Raw genomic sequence first — 15,972 nt, 5'->3', positions numbered from 1 at the left:
TTAAAAAACTAAAATGTTAGAAGTAATTGATTGTGATAAAAAGCAGCAGCACTTTATAGTGATGAATATGATCTGCTTCCCATTTATTATTTGTGTTTTGGCACAGCATTGTAAGTTATTACATAGGAATATTTCTTGTACATAATTTTTCACACATACGATGTAGTTCTAGGTGGACATACTGTATTTGGTGCTTTTGGAAACCCTTAAATCTTGACCATATTTTCAACCAATGCTTTTCAAGAGTACTCTGCGATGGTAATGGTTGACAAGATTACATTTCTATTGATGATTGACATAGTGTCCCTGTTTGCATATGGTATCTTATTCGTGTTGTGTCAATCCTGAAAAGTGCTTTTTTTCAATTTGAATTGATTTTAGGTCTACCAAAAAGACATGAAGGCAGAATGTTGTTCCCATTAAAACTGACAAGATAACTGCTGGTATGTGACCTTTCCACAGTATATTGGATGCATGATTACAGTCTGAACAGCCATGCCACTGGACAGGGGGAGGAGGATAAGGTCTTTGTTAGGGACTGGCATTCACAGGAGATCCAGTTGATTAAAAGGATAATGAAAAAATGTATTCAAAAGTTTAGGATTATTTTCTCAAAAAGCCAAACCATTGGACGATAAAGCGTTTAAAAAAAGAAGAAAATAAGTTTAAAATGATGAGACAAGCGAAATATGACAATGACTGGATAGAGAGAAAGACGGGGACCAAGAATAAAAGAGGGAAGTTTGAGATAGGTAGAGGAGCAGGGAATCAGACAGAGAAGTGAGAAATCCACATGGGCTCCTCTCTGCAGAGAATGCTGTTTTACAGCCAACTTTTTCTGGTGGGTGCATTGCTGGAAATTCAATTACACGGACAACACAGTGGAGCTCAGTGCACAGTTTCCCTCCCTAAGATAGAGGCACGTATGGCACCACGGGTTTTGGAATAATCTTAGGATTTTCCTGCTGGATATTACGGGAAAAGGAGATGAGGGGACGTGACTTTTTTTCACACTTTCTCCCAAGTGAAATATACTATGTCAAGACTGTGGGTAATATTTATAACATCTCTTACACATGCTTTCCAAAGCAATTATTTTCAACCTGTTGTCAGGCGAATAAAAGCTTAGTGTATAGCCTAAACACCTATCGTGAGGTAGCTTGTGTGTTAGTAAACATTAACAGTGACTACGACTGAGCAGACAAACAAAATAAAGCCAAACACGAGCTTATACTTCGTCAACAGGAAGGAAAGGGTCACAGCTTTGGACACAGATAAAAATGAAAAATATTAAAAATGCATAAAGAAAAAGGCAAAATGTGGATCTGTTCTGTGGTTTGGGGAACACAAGCAAGCTCTATGTTATTAATTATCCAATTGGGATGTCCTGTTCATACTGTATGATATTCACTGAGGGAAATATGATTTGGGGTTCATTGGAAAAGCTCCTCAGCTGTAAGCTACAGAAATAACTGGGCATTATGTATTTGCAACCATTGATCCTGGAATCAAGAAGAAAATTGGGTGGGACTGGGTGAACCCATGCTGCTGACTCACTAGAAAATCATATTTTAGAGGACAACAGTTCAAAGCCCTTATTAAAAGACTAGGTCATAAAATACACTGTCACGTAGTCATAGAGGCAGAAAAAGGAGACCTGTAATTTTGCGTTGCTGCCGTTGGACAAATATATGAGTCTACACGTCTCCTGTGAACCAAAATTACAGTACACTGGGTGCATCAGAGGTTGAGGTCTTGTATAACACAAGAATGCTTCTTTGTAACGACCGCGTTTATTACTTACATAACCCCCATTTTTCAAAATGCCTATTATGGAGCATTTTTAAGGGCACTCTGCATCTGGGGTTTTCTGTTAAAATGCCCCAGGAAGCTCATGAAAGCTGAATAAGAAATAAAGAGGCTTCATGGGAATTGTGCCAGTAGCTGTTAGTGTATTTTTCTTTCCACAAAAAAATAATTCAAGGAAGTTCAATCTTCAAATGCTCATATATTTTAGATGTTGAACATCTGTGCTATATTTCACTCTTGTGAACCAAGGGGGCTTCTCCACATACTCTTAGAGTTTCTATGTGATATTTTTCTGTATAATTCAAAAACAACTATTGCTCTCCGATTCTGGGTGATTCATTCCAAAACATAACATGTTGTAAATAGCTTTAGGGATTGCAATGGCAGTCAGTCCAGCAGTTTGGTCCTCACTGAAACACCTGAACAACTATCGGATGGATTTACACCAAACCGTTTTACAGGAATACAGATAATGATTCCTTTAGACTTTAGTGATCCCCTAACTTGTTCTCCAGCACCACAATGAGGCTGACATTTGTGATTATTGGAGAAATGTCTTCACTATTGGATACATTTCTATGAAATTTGGTACAGACCATCAGATGGTCTGTATGTGTCCTTCAGGATGAATTATAACTTTGGGGGTTTTCCCACTAGTTAAGGTATTGTTGTCATCAGATCAATATTTTATTATTTAAGTCTTAGTAAAGATGTGGGTAAAGCATCCGTATTATAGACTAAATTAATTGTTGAGTAAAAAGGAAAGAATGTACGAGACTATTAAGGGGGAAGGAAGTTAAACCAAGGACAAGTAAAAAGAACAAATGTTCTCTTAGGTCACTGCTTTACCACAGCTTTCCATTTTCCATCAGGCATAACTACTGGTGCAGGCCTGTCATCACTTCCTCTGTGAGGTGAAACACATTTGAAAGTTTTTTTAGTTTATGGCATTGGGTGATCCAATGGAGCTTTGTCGTCTCGCTGTGAAGGAAAAATGGCTGCCACCCTGCCTCACACACCATCCAAGTTCAAAGTTACTTCAGAGGACGTGGACAGATTAATATTGGAGTGTGTCATGTCTGCGTCGCTTGGCTGTATATCCTCAGACCTAAACAAACTCTTTGGATACATGAACCAGCTGTGGAGGAAGACTTCTTCTCTCTCCTCCATTGACCTCCTTTTCATCCTGTACCTTTGAGATGGTCCTCGCTTGAGCCCCTTTTCCACCACAGGAACTTTCCCCAGGAACTAGGAGTAGCCTTATCGCATGCGTTTCGCCCACCATATTTAAAAGTGCGCTTTTGCAAATATCGATCGATTTTAAAAATTCCTAATACTTTTGGTGGAAAAGCTGCCATACATTCCTCGTCCCTAACTGCCATGTGCCATCCTGCCATCTCACTCTCCAAACCTAAATCCTTGAATCAACTATTTCATTTGCTTTTTTTAATCTCTACAGTTTTTCATTCCACCCTTTAGTTTCTTGCCCTCTGCCAGATCTTATTGGAGAAAGCCATGTGGTTGCAGAGGCCTTAGAAAGAGATGACGAAGGTTGGGATGTGCGTTTCCATCGCCGGTCAGGCTGTTCGGAGTCCTGCTGGGGTGGCAAGTCAACTGTGCTGAGAAATGAGTCATGATGCCTGAGCTGGATTTTTGTTTTTTGCATTTCCAACACTATTGGAACAAATGGAAATTCATTGGTGCAGCTCCAAACCATGATACAAAACAAAGTTAGGCAGGATTATGCACAGACCTCACTAAAGCGTTTTCATTAGAAATATACTTTCTACTGAAGAAATATAAAACCTTAAATTATATCCATTCAAATCCATTTTATTGGGGCCACAGAAGAAGACGGATATTCTCATAAACCATGGCACTGCACAATGCTTTTATCTACTGAGCTAACCACTTGAAATTTATTTGGGTGATATTTGGTAAAATGAAACTTTACAACCTTGGAATGAATTATGTTTGGAAAGTCCACAAAGGGAATTAACAATTTATTTTGTTTTATCTTTTATTTTTTAGACCTGTTTTATTTTATATATGCCATTACTTAACCAAGAAAAATAAATGCAATAAAAGTGGTTCATTTAGAAGCCTTCAAAAGTACCTCACAGTCTACATCAGGGACTGAAACTGACATTATGTTTTGCCTTCAGGTCTTGTTAGTGTATATAGTGGGTCAGGTGGTTGTTTGAGATGGTCTTCTGGTGTTGAACCTGAACGGCCTCCTAAATCTTTCTCCAGCCATCCACTGACTGACTAAAATCTTTGGAAAGCTACCTAAGTAACAATGTACTGTCAAGAATGCCACTGTCAGTGAGAAAGGAGGATAACAAATAATTTTCTAATCATGTTGTAATATACACCACCAGTTTTTGATCGTTTTAAAAGGAATATTGTGATGTGTGCCTGGTGGAGGAGGGAAATACAAATCTGATGATCTGGAGAGTAAAATCAAAACAAAATACCGGGCAGAGGATTCAAAAGGAATTCAAGAAAAACGAAAGATGAAAGACACAAGAGTAAGCCCCGCTCCGATGGAGGCTTTGCCCTTGGCTGTCTCGGTTTGACTCCAGGACCTGTGACTCACAACTGAGGAATTATGCACGAGGCTGCATGGGACCGAGGGAACACAGGACTCCAGCTGGGACAAAGACAAAAAGAAACATCCAAAGAACTCGACTCACACTCACACACGCCCCCCCTCCGCTACCAGCCCCACTGCATCAACCTCCTTCATCCTTTCATCACACCATTCCTCTCACGCCCTCCCACGGTCTCTTTCTTGTGGTAGTGGTTAGAAACGCAAACATCAGTGGAGTTTGAGAGGCTGTGTAGCAGAAAGGAGAGGAGGAGGGGACCACAAACCTCCCTCCGTTTTTCCGCTATGGCATTGATCTTGTCATCACCCAGATGTATGACTTTTCCATGTGACTCTCTCAGGTCATACTGATGAGACCTCTTTAAAAGGTGATTGTCTCCCTTTTTATTTCCAGAGGAAAAGGGATTCTAAGTCGTCTTGTATTACATCAAAAACATCGGCACTGCTCCAGCATTGTCTGACGTTTGATAGGGCTCAAAGACGTCCGTTTTGACAGAGTGAGGCAAGACTCTTAAGTGAACCCTGAAATGTTCCGTGATCAGCCGTATCTTAATTTGAGGGTGCTTGGTTTTCTGTCCTTATGCTCCTCCTCGAACATGGTGATGCTGCACAGCCAATGTAAACTCATCCACCGCTCCAAAAAACCAGATCTCCTCAATCAGGAAATTAAACCTGGCAGGGGAACAGGGGGAGGTCAGGCGGGGGAAAATATGAGAGAAGGAAAAAATACGAAAGTCGTTGTGATGACCTGATACTTTTTCTTCTTTCTTTCCTGTTTCTTTTTTACTTTAATTATCTTGCAAATTTGTTATTCCGTTTTCTGTGGCTGGCTTCAATGCCGGAGGTTTTCATGCGCTTTCCTTCTATACTTCTTCAGGTACTTTTATTGCATTTTGCAATGTAAATAGTATGGGATTTTCATTATTCTCTTGATGATTTTCTTCCCCAAATAATAAGAATTATCAAGCAAACTGGTCATTTGAAAAAATAAATAAAACAATGAACTGAACATGTTGTTTACCAAAAGGAAATCGTGAATCTCGGACATTAGCTTGTAATTAGATTGGTATTTTCTTTACATTTTCTTACAATTTGTTTCTATTCAATCTTGTTTGACATTGATGTATACAGTTGAGAGCAGAAGGGGAGATAGTGGGTGAAAATCAAAGGCCACACTTTAGGAATGAGCCATGGACTATTAACCCCTGTCCCATTCATCATTGCAACTGGAGTTTAATAGAAAACATCTAGTTTCCTATAGTCTCAAAAGATTGCGGTGATCTGGTAAATACATCATCAACTTTCCAGACCAAGATGGGTTTTTTACTGCTCGGGCTAGACAAACCCAAAGATAAAGTGAAGTGAAGAACATAGACAGAAAGAAAAGGTAGAATAATGAAAAACAGAGATGATCAACAGATTGATGAATGTGTAGCAGCACTTTGTCTGATGTGGGATCCTGATCCTTACCAGGTCCTGTGTGTTTCCTCACGCATCCACTCAATACTAGTGGGAAACGCTTAAGTGACAATGACAAACTGAAAATAACAATGCAGTTCATTGTCCACAACGAAAACTTGTGTGCAGCAGATTGTTTCAGGCTGCTGTGGATATTTGTGTTACTTCACATTTGAAGTACCCAGAAGATATTTCCTCTTCTGGAAGACATAAAACATTGCCCATTGCTCAATGTTTGAGGTGAAAGATTAGATCCTGTTCTCCTAGTAGTCTTTTTTGCAAGTGGACTTTCTCTTTAAGTATTTCAGTGACATCCCAACTCAGACTGACCCACAGTTTAATGAGTGCAATAGTGTAATGCTGTAAATGTAAGTTGGTCTGCTCTACCAGTTTCCACTCACGCCTCCGCGTTCACATCTCCATTATTATGGGTGGTCGGTGAATTCCATGTTTTTGTATTGCAATGTGATAATGTCAAGTCAAGTAGGTCACTTCAGACTGAACTTTCGCTCTTGTCAATAGGCTGTTTGTTCAGTTACCATCGAGACCAAACAATCTGAAAACATTAAGGCATCGGAATTGGCCGCGGGGAGAAGGGTAAAGGGGGTCATCCTACGCAGTAGCTGTTGACCGTCCACCACACACTTGGCGCCTCACAAGAGCACCCTTGATAGCAACACCTCTGCGGTTCATATCTGAAGCATTGCCTCAGCTCAGCCAACGCCATGCCAGCTGCAGCCTGATGACCTCATCTCTTTAGAAGTCAACTCTCCACACTGAGGCGTAGACAAATCCATGCACGCACAAACACACACATCACAGTTAATGGTTTTTATGTTTCTGTGGATGGAGGTGTGAAGGAATAGAGGCTGTGTAAAAAGTACAAACCCAAATATACACAATGTCCTTTAGTTGATCCACGCAATGTCCTGGCATTACCCTTTGGCAAGTTGGATTCTTTCCGACTTCATAGCGACGCCATGGCAACAACAACTGGCCATGGTGAACAACCGGAGAACTCCCCTTCTAATGCAAACTACCTCAACATAGAAATGGAAAGTAGAAGAGGAATGCAAGGGAACTTTAAGTGATGCAGTTTTGAGATGAATCGCAACATTTTATCAGTCTGAGAAATAAGTTGCACAACCGTGGTTTCAGCAGCAGTTAATTCTCTGCCTTTTTGAAGAAGATAATTAGTTATGTGGAGCCAGGCGTATGCATGTACGGGAGGCTGATTCTGCAGTGTTGTTAATAAAAGCTTGTTATCATTGTTGCCAGCAAGTAAATCATATACTTGTTTTCAAGTAAATGCATCTGGAGTCAATTACTCGTAATCTATACAGATACCAGTAATGCAGATATCACTACTATTCAAAAATCACTGGCCAAAAATTCAATAACTTTTTCCAAAAACTGGATAGTTCAAACGGTGAAGTTATGGTTTGATGATGCCTTTTATCTTCTTACCAGTAGGAGCAGGCCAGAATATAGCTTTATCCCATTCCTAATGCGAAAAAACCTGCCAAATGTTTGAAGCCACGTCCTCACGGACACATACATTCATACACTCACTCTTACAAAGCTACCAGTACAGTGTGAGGTGACAGCAGTTAGTGAATCTTTCCCAGGGTACAGTGAATTCTGTCTTTACTTTGACTCTTTTTAGTTTAGTTTGTCTAGCATTCACCATTAGGTATTATTACACTTTATACGCTGGGTCTTTTGTAGAAAAAAAAAAATGCTTCTCAGCTGAAATGACGGCATGCTTCACTGCATGGGTGATGGATAGCAAAAGATTAATCTAACTCCCTCTCTTTCTTTCTCTCATGGGTGTTGTCTTTCAGGTCGGGATCAGGAGACAGAGTGTGGTCGCCAACACTTAGTGAAGATGGCAAGACAAGCCCCTACATGGAGCCTGACTCACAGGTAACCACTGTTTACTCTGGATTTACCCAAGCAAAAGTCAATGGGAGATTCTTTCGACTCAAATTCACTCCCACTGCGATGCTTTCTGGACTGATTTGGGACGGAATTTCGTATTCTGTGAAGCTAGATAAAATAAAGAAATGAATCACTCACTGGGCTGGTGAGCAATTAATATGTATTTATCTAAATGCGAGGAAAAGCAAATCAGCGAACGTTGATTTGGAAGTACTTTGTTAGCTCTTGGATCTTATGACTGTCTGTCTCTGGCCTATAGTGTTGAGACAAGCAGATCTCGCATATAAAATGCAACCATGCGATGCAACAATTCATGGGGTTCTGGTTTTATATCCCAACGGAGACGTGTCTCTCAGAACATAATGGACCAATTACTCCACAATAAACCACAGACCTCAATGTGAGCAGCCGCACTGAGCATTATTCACAGTCAAGTATCCACCTTTCATATGGTGCATCTCAAAAACAATTAGAATACCATGTTAAAAGTAATAAAAGCATTTTTTTTTAGGTTTATGGCTCATGAAAATCTAAAATCCAGTACCTTTACATATTATAATATTACTTTAATATAAAAGATGTATAATAGATAATTCTCCACCATCTGAATAGTTAGTCCGGGCTCCTTTTGCATGAATGACTTCATCATTGCATGGATGTGATCAGCCTGTGGCACTGCTGAGGTGTTACGAAAGCCCAGGTTTCTGTAATATTCCAGTATCTCATAATATTTGTATTTTGAGATACTGCATTTTTGTTATTCCTGAGCGTAAGCCTTAATCCTTTTCCATGAAATTCACATTTTTTACAGATGCACCTGTACATATAGAAATACATCTATGCATGGCTAGATGCTTCTTGGGGAAGAGAGATATGCTTTTTATTTGATCTCGGCTGAACTGATCCTTTTCACCTCTGGGTGACACAGTTAATTATACTACAATTGTCAAACTTAACTGTTCATATTTAATGCTGCCATGAAGAAGGTGTCTGCTTGGTTCTCTGGTTGGATTCATGTTAAACTCGGTCTGCACTTTGAAATCTACGGCTTTGGATCAAGGTCCTTTGCTTCCTACCGCATTAGCCACAAGAGAGGATAAATCATACCCCACTACGCTTAATTACGACCCCAGATTCTGATCTGAGCTCGTAATTTAAAGTGCAGTGTGTTGGGTGTGAGACGAGTCTTCCCAGTCTGTTTATATCATAAACTGAATCCATGGAAACAGGCACAACACTTGATCCGTAAATTGCATGCACACTATCATTTCCATGATTATAAATGAAATAATGCACCCCACTGTTCAGTGGAATGGATATGAAATAGTATCTTGATTGTTCTTCGATCGTTTGAGCTGCCAAACGGATGTTCAGGACTTGATGAACTCTAGCAGATGATCTTTCCCAAGTTTTCCAGATCTGGCAGGCCAACAGGTTTCTGAGCCTGAATAAGAGGTGTGTGCGTGTGCGTGTGTGTGTGTGTGTGTGTGTGTGTGTGTGTGTGTGTGTGTGTGTGTGTGTGTGTGTGTGTATTTGAGCACACATATGCTGAGAGTATGGGGACTGTGTGACTCAAAAAGGCCGACAATGAGCATATTGTGGCTCAGACATGTGAGTGTCCATTTGTCAAGTACTGCGATGTGGTGGTCGTGGAGTCTGTGTGCCTATATTGTCTCACTGCTGCATGGTCTCTTTGTTTGAAAAGGGTGAAAAAGACGCACAAAGAAGAAGTGAAATTTATCTGTTGACTCGTCAGAGGGAGTTTGACACCTTACTGAAAGGCGTTGTTTTCAGTGAAAGAGGCTTTAGCTTTTCATGTTATTAATCAGGGTTGTTTGTGGATGTTTGATCAGCATTCCCAACTTCCCTGTGGACTTATACTTTGAAATTACGAATCAGAAAAAAATGTATGTGTTGTGCTGCTGAAGTTTTGACCATGATAGGACCCTAAGAAATGTATAAAAATAAAATGAATGTGTGGGTAAAAGTAATCAACAACGCCAGTGAGTGAGTGAGTGAGTGAGTGAGTGAGTGAGTGAGTGAGTGAGTGAGTGAGTGAGTGAGTGAGTAAGTAAGTATGCCTTCAAATGTCCAGCCAGAGAGCAGAACTCTGCTTCAACAGTCCTCATCCCAAAATCTCAGCATAACCTCAGGTCTTGCTTTGATTAACACAAGGAAATACCAAACCTGAGGCAGAGTAACCATCAGCTCCGACTGTATATACAAACATAGACATGCATGACAGGAGGGCTTTGCGTGTGGGTAATCCGAGACTACTAAATCTGTCTCTCTTTCTTTCTCATGCTCTTTTTTTTGTCATTATCCCCCTTTCCCCTCTCTCTGTATCTCTGTAACATCTTATCCAGTCTCTCCTCACCCCCTCGCTAAAGTCTAAAAATGTTCCCTGGCGTCTTATTTAATGAAGTGATCCTAGACGTCTGGAAACTGCCAAGTCAGGGCCACTTTATTGTCACGCTCAGGTGTATTATTCTGAGCATGAAAAGAGGGAAACATCCGCTCCCTGGGGTCAAATAAAAGACCAGACAAAGTTCTTTGTTTCCTTATGTATTCAGATACGGCTTAAAGGGCTACACTGACACACAACAATGCCGATTGTTCCTTATATACGTTGGAAACCGTATATGCTGCATTTGCTTCTCTCACACCTGCTAAACCGAATCCAAAGTGAACTATGTGATACTGTTGGCCCACAGTCACTCCCGCGGTGAGCAAGTTTGGGCAGCATGAGCTACAAATTGACTGAATCAAATTGCTGGAAGACAATGGCAACAGGATCTCTGATTTTGCTGGCAAAGATTTGAGGCCATGTCCCATGTGTCTAGAATGCGGCGGTGTGACATGACATGCAACCACTGGGACTGAAGCAGTACGCTTTGGCTAGCACGCAGATAACTGGAACCAGTGATTATTACCAGAACATTTTAACTTATGTATTAAAGAAAAAAAAAATTCCACCGGGAAATGACCACACATTTTTCCGAACCACATAGGCATTTTACTCCACAGATTGACTCAATTATCTAAGAATAATTCAGGAGCATCCGAAGACAAACTTTTTAAAAAATAAATACTACCATGTAGTAGGCCCAACAAAGAATGCCCTGAAAATTTTACAGGAAATTCTGTGTATAACATTTCCATTTTTATTCATAGGGTCATTGTTAAAAAGAACTGGCTATGTTGGAAATTCCAGCCTCGCTTGTGGTAATAAACTACTGAGCAGGAAGTGACACATGGAAGATATGAGGTGTTTCCTTTCACCTCTGGACCAGGGCAGACTCTCATAAAAAAAGCTGATGAGGAAATGCTGTATATTTGGACATAAGAAAGCGTATGACTCATTACTGTTGATGTGACTTTCAGCAGGGGCTTTTCTCCAGTGTTTCTGCGATCAGTTTTGGGAATTCAGCTGGATTGTGTTTCCAAAGGATTGTGCTCATGTCTTGGCAAGACTTGACCACAGACTACCGGATTTCATACAAAGCTTCCTAAGAATAGAATAGGATGAGATAATGATGAGGCGTCATAAGTGAAATAACGTGAAGTGCATGTGTAGGTTTCACAACCAATTTCTGACTAAATCTCCAACATCTAATTCTGGTAAGTCGAATGAGTTGTCCTCAGCACAGCGTTCCAAAATCTCACACAAAAAATAATAGGGAGAGCTTGAGAAGAAGGATGTAAGGGCAATATCAAGCTAAAAAATATACGACCCCTCCCCCCCTCGCGTATACTGGTTTGTTGTTCTATCATTCATTAACATTTTCTGAAAAACTAGCGACGAAAGCCTGCTCGTTTTAATTTAATTGATATAAGTTAAGTTCCTTTTCTTTTTTGGAAGAATCCTTTCCATCTTGCTGTCTCAATAATCCTTGCTATATGGAATCCTGATAGCTTTACCAGCATCAGATCTTGGTTGGTTTCCATAATGAATCAGTTTCACACAACTTTAAATGTCATCTCTACACTCTGGGCATCTACAGTATTGAACCGAGCTATACTTCAAATCCAAATCTGAACTGAAGACAGTCAGAAGCACGGTTTGCTTTTCAAACAGTGATTTCATCCACTTCTACAATGACAGGATGGCCTACTTTGCTGTCCTCTTAGGTTTTCAGAATGGCACATCAGCAGGGTCATGGTAGAGCTTCCCTTCCTGTGAGAGCTTTGTCATGCCCTCCTTTTAGTACTTTTCCTTTTGCTGTTGACCTCATCTGATCCTGACCCGCTCATATGATATTTTCATCAGAGGTCTTCAAGCGTGTGCGGTCGAATAAGCAAATTATCACTTTGGCCAGTTTCAAGATGGAATTCAAATCAGGTTTTGTGAGAGGTTCTTGGAGGAAATAATGTTTAGTGGCTTCAGCATAAGTTCTGCTCAAACATATTATCAGGAAAATTCCATTCCTATTTGAATTGATTCAGTATCGTATATCACACGTCTTAAATCTGAAAGTTTTTCCAATGAAAAAGACAGCTTAAGAGGGAAAATCCTCCCTCCCTCGTAAATGGTTATCTCATTGTACATATGTCAGTCTAAGAACAGTTGTATGCAGAAGTAAATCAATACCATCAGTTACTGACATCTCAGGGTTTCAAAACTCCTTCCCATATATTACACAGTGGCAGATCCAAGTAGGTGGGAATGGTTTAATCGTTCGAATTTGAAGCCAAACATTACTCTTTGGCAAGCAATGTCGGAATGCCAAATAATGTCGGCTACCCTATGATTAAAGTGATTGCTATTGTGGCCAAGCACTTTGGTCTTTTGGAAAGAATGAGGCTTTACAATGCGGAAGCTGAGAGATCTGGATCTCACGTCACAGAGGCTTTCCAATCTCAGTCCAGGAGCTGGCAGCTGAAGGCGAATTCTCCAAGCTAACATTAATAGGAGCTGACAGACAGAGTCCTTGCATGACTTACGGACCGTAATTCCTTCACAGCTTGGAACTGAGTTTCACTTCAGGCAAAGAAATGTGTGCATAATACAGATTTGTTTTATGAATGGAACAAGGCAGTTGCTCTCCCAATATCTGTCATTAAAAATAATTTTCCTTTTCAAAACACAAAATAGTTAAGTATAGTTACAACACTTGACAGTTGAGTTCAAGTGTTGTAAACCTTTTTTGTCAAAGATATATATTTCCGCTAGGGAAGGATATTTCGTTGAAAAAGCGCAATACATTCATACCATAAAGAACCTGAATATGTTTTAACAATAGGGGGCCATTGAAGGCTTTGGCTCTTAGAGGTTGCCAAAATATGTCGGCGGGGGTCCACTGCTTCCTAATCCCTTGCCAGGGAATCTTAGACCATTGTAGCATTGCTGAGAAGTCAGACAGTAGGCCTTTAAGATCACAGACCTGTGACCCGACTTATTTGCTTGTTTGTGTTCGCTAATCAGCCAGTAATCCCAAGAAATGTCCAAATCATTCTTTGGGTTTTGCTAATGGAGCACCCTCCACCCCATCCCCACCCCCTGCTCTGCATGGCTGCCGGTGTGCTTGGGAGAGGACGAGGTCATTGAGTTCATTCTCTGGTATAGGCTCAAACGGTCCAGAGAGACTGCAGCCATCCACACTCATTCAGATTCAGATGCTTAACAGTCAACTTTTTTCTCAGATTTCATGGTGAAGAAAGAAAGGTTCCGTTTCTTTTTTTACCTCTATCATCCATCATTCTCTGCTGCTTTTAAGGTTAAGGGTCACGGACGGTAGAAGCAGTGGTGTATATCCTTAAAACCCGAAACAAGCCTTACCTGTATAGAAAGACAACCATTTATCCAGTTGTATCAACCTTTGAAAATGCTAAAGCATTTTTCCACCAAGTAGCTAAATCCTGCACAATGACCAATGTTAGCTTATCCAACACTTCATACTATGAAGGTAGTTTGCCATCTTGGCTAACCCAGGCTGCCTTCTGTACAACTTGCACTTATTCCAAGCTCAATCATTTTGTTTGCTTATTTTCATTGGTCACACTTGAAGTAAAATTGCTTTCACCTGAAACATTCGGGCTGTATTTTAATGCTCTAATTGGGTACATCACCAAGCGTTTAATTCAACCCAGTTGACTTGGCACAATCATTATGGAAGAAGGAAATGTTTTAATAGTTTTATTTAATAGAGGAAATTGATCTGCATCCATCTTCTTCCAATGTACCTCATCAGCTCTCTCCTACCTCCTCTCAGCCCTGTCTGTCTGTCCTCCCAGTGAGGCACACAGGGCCGCGTCCGGGGAGCCATAAAGGACTGGTTTGGGTTTGGTTAGCCGTGCGCAGCGCCATGTGAAAAGCTTAATTTCGGAGGTCCGGAGGGATTTAACCATGCAGGAGGCAAGAAAGGGAGGAGGTTATCATGAATTTGTGTGTGTGTGTGTGTCTGGTGAGGCAGGCAGGCTGAGGTCTCGGTCCCCAGTTAAAGACAGGCATATGATTTCAATTAAAGCCCTCCACCTTTTTCTTCTCCTCCTCCTCCTCCACCCCTCCTCTTCTCGTCTGTCCGACCAAACTGTGGCTGTGGACAGAGGCACCAGAGCTGGGACTGCAGTCCTCTCCCATTTAAGGCCATATTAATCAGGGTAACTTTTAGTCAGATTGATGAATGAAGGAACTTGGTGCCTCTTGGCTGAATGCACCTCAGTTGAACACAACGCAGCATATATAAGAGCTTATCAGAGGTAAATATGCATACATGCAAACTTTCTTTCCTTTCGAACTGTCACTCTTTCTGTCCGTCTTTGTGTCTTTCTCATATTCTTTGGCAAGCACATATGCTCACACATGGCCAGTCATCCTGAACCATTAGCCATGCTTGGTTACAATTGTAAAACAGGTCAGAGGAATCAGATGGCTGGCAGTCTGAATGTATGTGCATTCAGTGGTAGAAAATGCTAGTGCTCATAAATAGTTATTGCTTTTGCTTCATTTTTTTTCTCCTAATCTTTCTCCATCTTTTCTCCCCTTTCAAAGTTTCCCCTCCTCCAAGCTAAGAGGAAATCAATCAAGATATGGGAGAAAATGAAAAAGCAGCCATTCTCTCTAGACAGAGAAATTAGGAAATAGATTATTTTACAGATGGCTCTTTTCAACACACTTGTTATTTTGAGTTTCTTTTGGCGATAGACTGAAGCTGTTCATTTGAACTGTGTTGACTACATTTGCAAAACAAGATAATGTTTCCAGGGGGATTGTGGTGATAAGGCCTTCACCAGATAAGCGTGACTGTCACCTAAAGACAAAGTCTACCATTAAACCAATACGTAGTCCAGACAGGAAAGGGGTAGAATAAATCATTTTAAAGAGACCGTTCACTTACAGCTGATTTCTGTAATAAAAATCAACCAAACCACCATACCTTTGGATAAACTTGAAAGCATTTAAAGGTACTGAATGTTACCAAACTGGCATTTTTATAAGGCGAGCACCAGATGTGCTTCCTTTTATAAATCTTCCATCCAACCACAGCAAATACCTGTGCAGCAGACACGCGAGCCAAGAGAGGAAAGAGTTTTAAAGAGAAAAAGACAACAAGAATGGCTTTGGGAGAGGGGGGGGGGTTCAGTTCAGCTGAAACAGAAGGAGTCGCACCACGTCAGACAGGAGTGTGAGGGTGAAAATGGGAGAATGTGCACTTTGCTGCCAACAGCATGGACATCTATTTAAAGAAAAGGTGTTTTTCCCCTCATTTGGCTTTACTGGACTTAACTGGGTTTAGGGGAATGAAGGAATTTATCACAGCATAATTTCTTCCCATCTGTTTGTTAAAGTTAGTTCTGCTTTTTACACTGTGTACATATATAATTATGAATACCACATTGTTTGACCATATTAGAAACAACCAGTTATTAGAAGTAACTAAGTACATGTTCTCTAAGTAATTCCGTTTTCATGCTACTATATTTACTACTGCAGACTACATGTTGGAGGCAATATTTCACTATTTCTTCCACTTTATTTGTGTGACTGGAAGGTTAGAGAGTGTAGCATATTGCTTGGATTGCTGAGCCCATCTTTGACAAATTTGTAATTTGGGGTTATACAAATAAGAGTTGACATTTGGACTGATTTATTCTCCAGGGTAATTTCCCATTTTGTCTTTTCTCTTTCTTTAAATATATCACCATAGGGCTAA

General features: G+C 40.5%; 1 protein-coding gene across 1 annotated transcript in view; it reads left to right on the top strand.

Moving 5' to 3' along the window:
• pdlim4 (PDZ and LIM domain 4) overlaps positions 1 to 15,972 on the top strand; it is a 42,859-nt gene that overhangs the window by 12,094 nt on the left and 14,793 nt on the right. The window contains exon 3 of the mRNA XM_080040738.1: positions 7,723 to 7,804. Within this exon, the coding sequence (XP_079896864.1) occupies positions 7,723 to 7,804 (82 nt within the window). The remainder of the gene's footprint in view (positions 1 to 7,722; positions 7,805 to 15,972) is intronic.

This window comes from Ammodytes marinus, assembly GCF_949987685.1.
Source record: "Ammodytes marinus genome assembly, chromosome: 14".
NCBI classification, from domain to species: Eukaryota; Metazoa; Chordata; class Actinopteri; order Uranoscopiformes; family Ammodytidae; genus Ammodytes; species Ammodytes marinus.
Note: the sequence above shows the minus strand (reverse complement) of the source record. Positions and strands in the feature narration are given on the sequence as shown.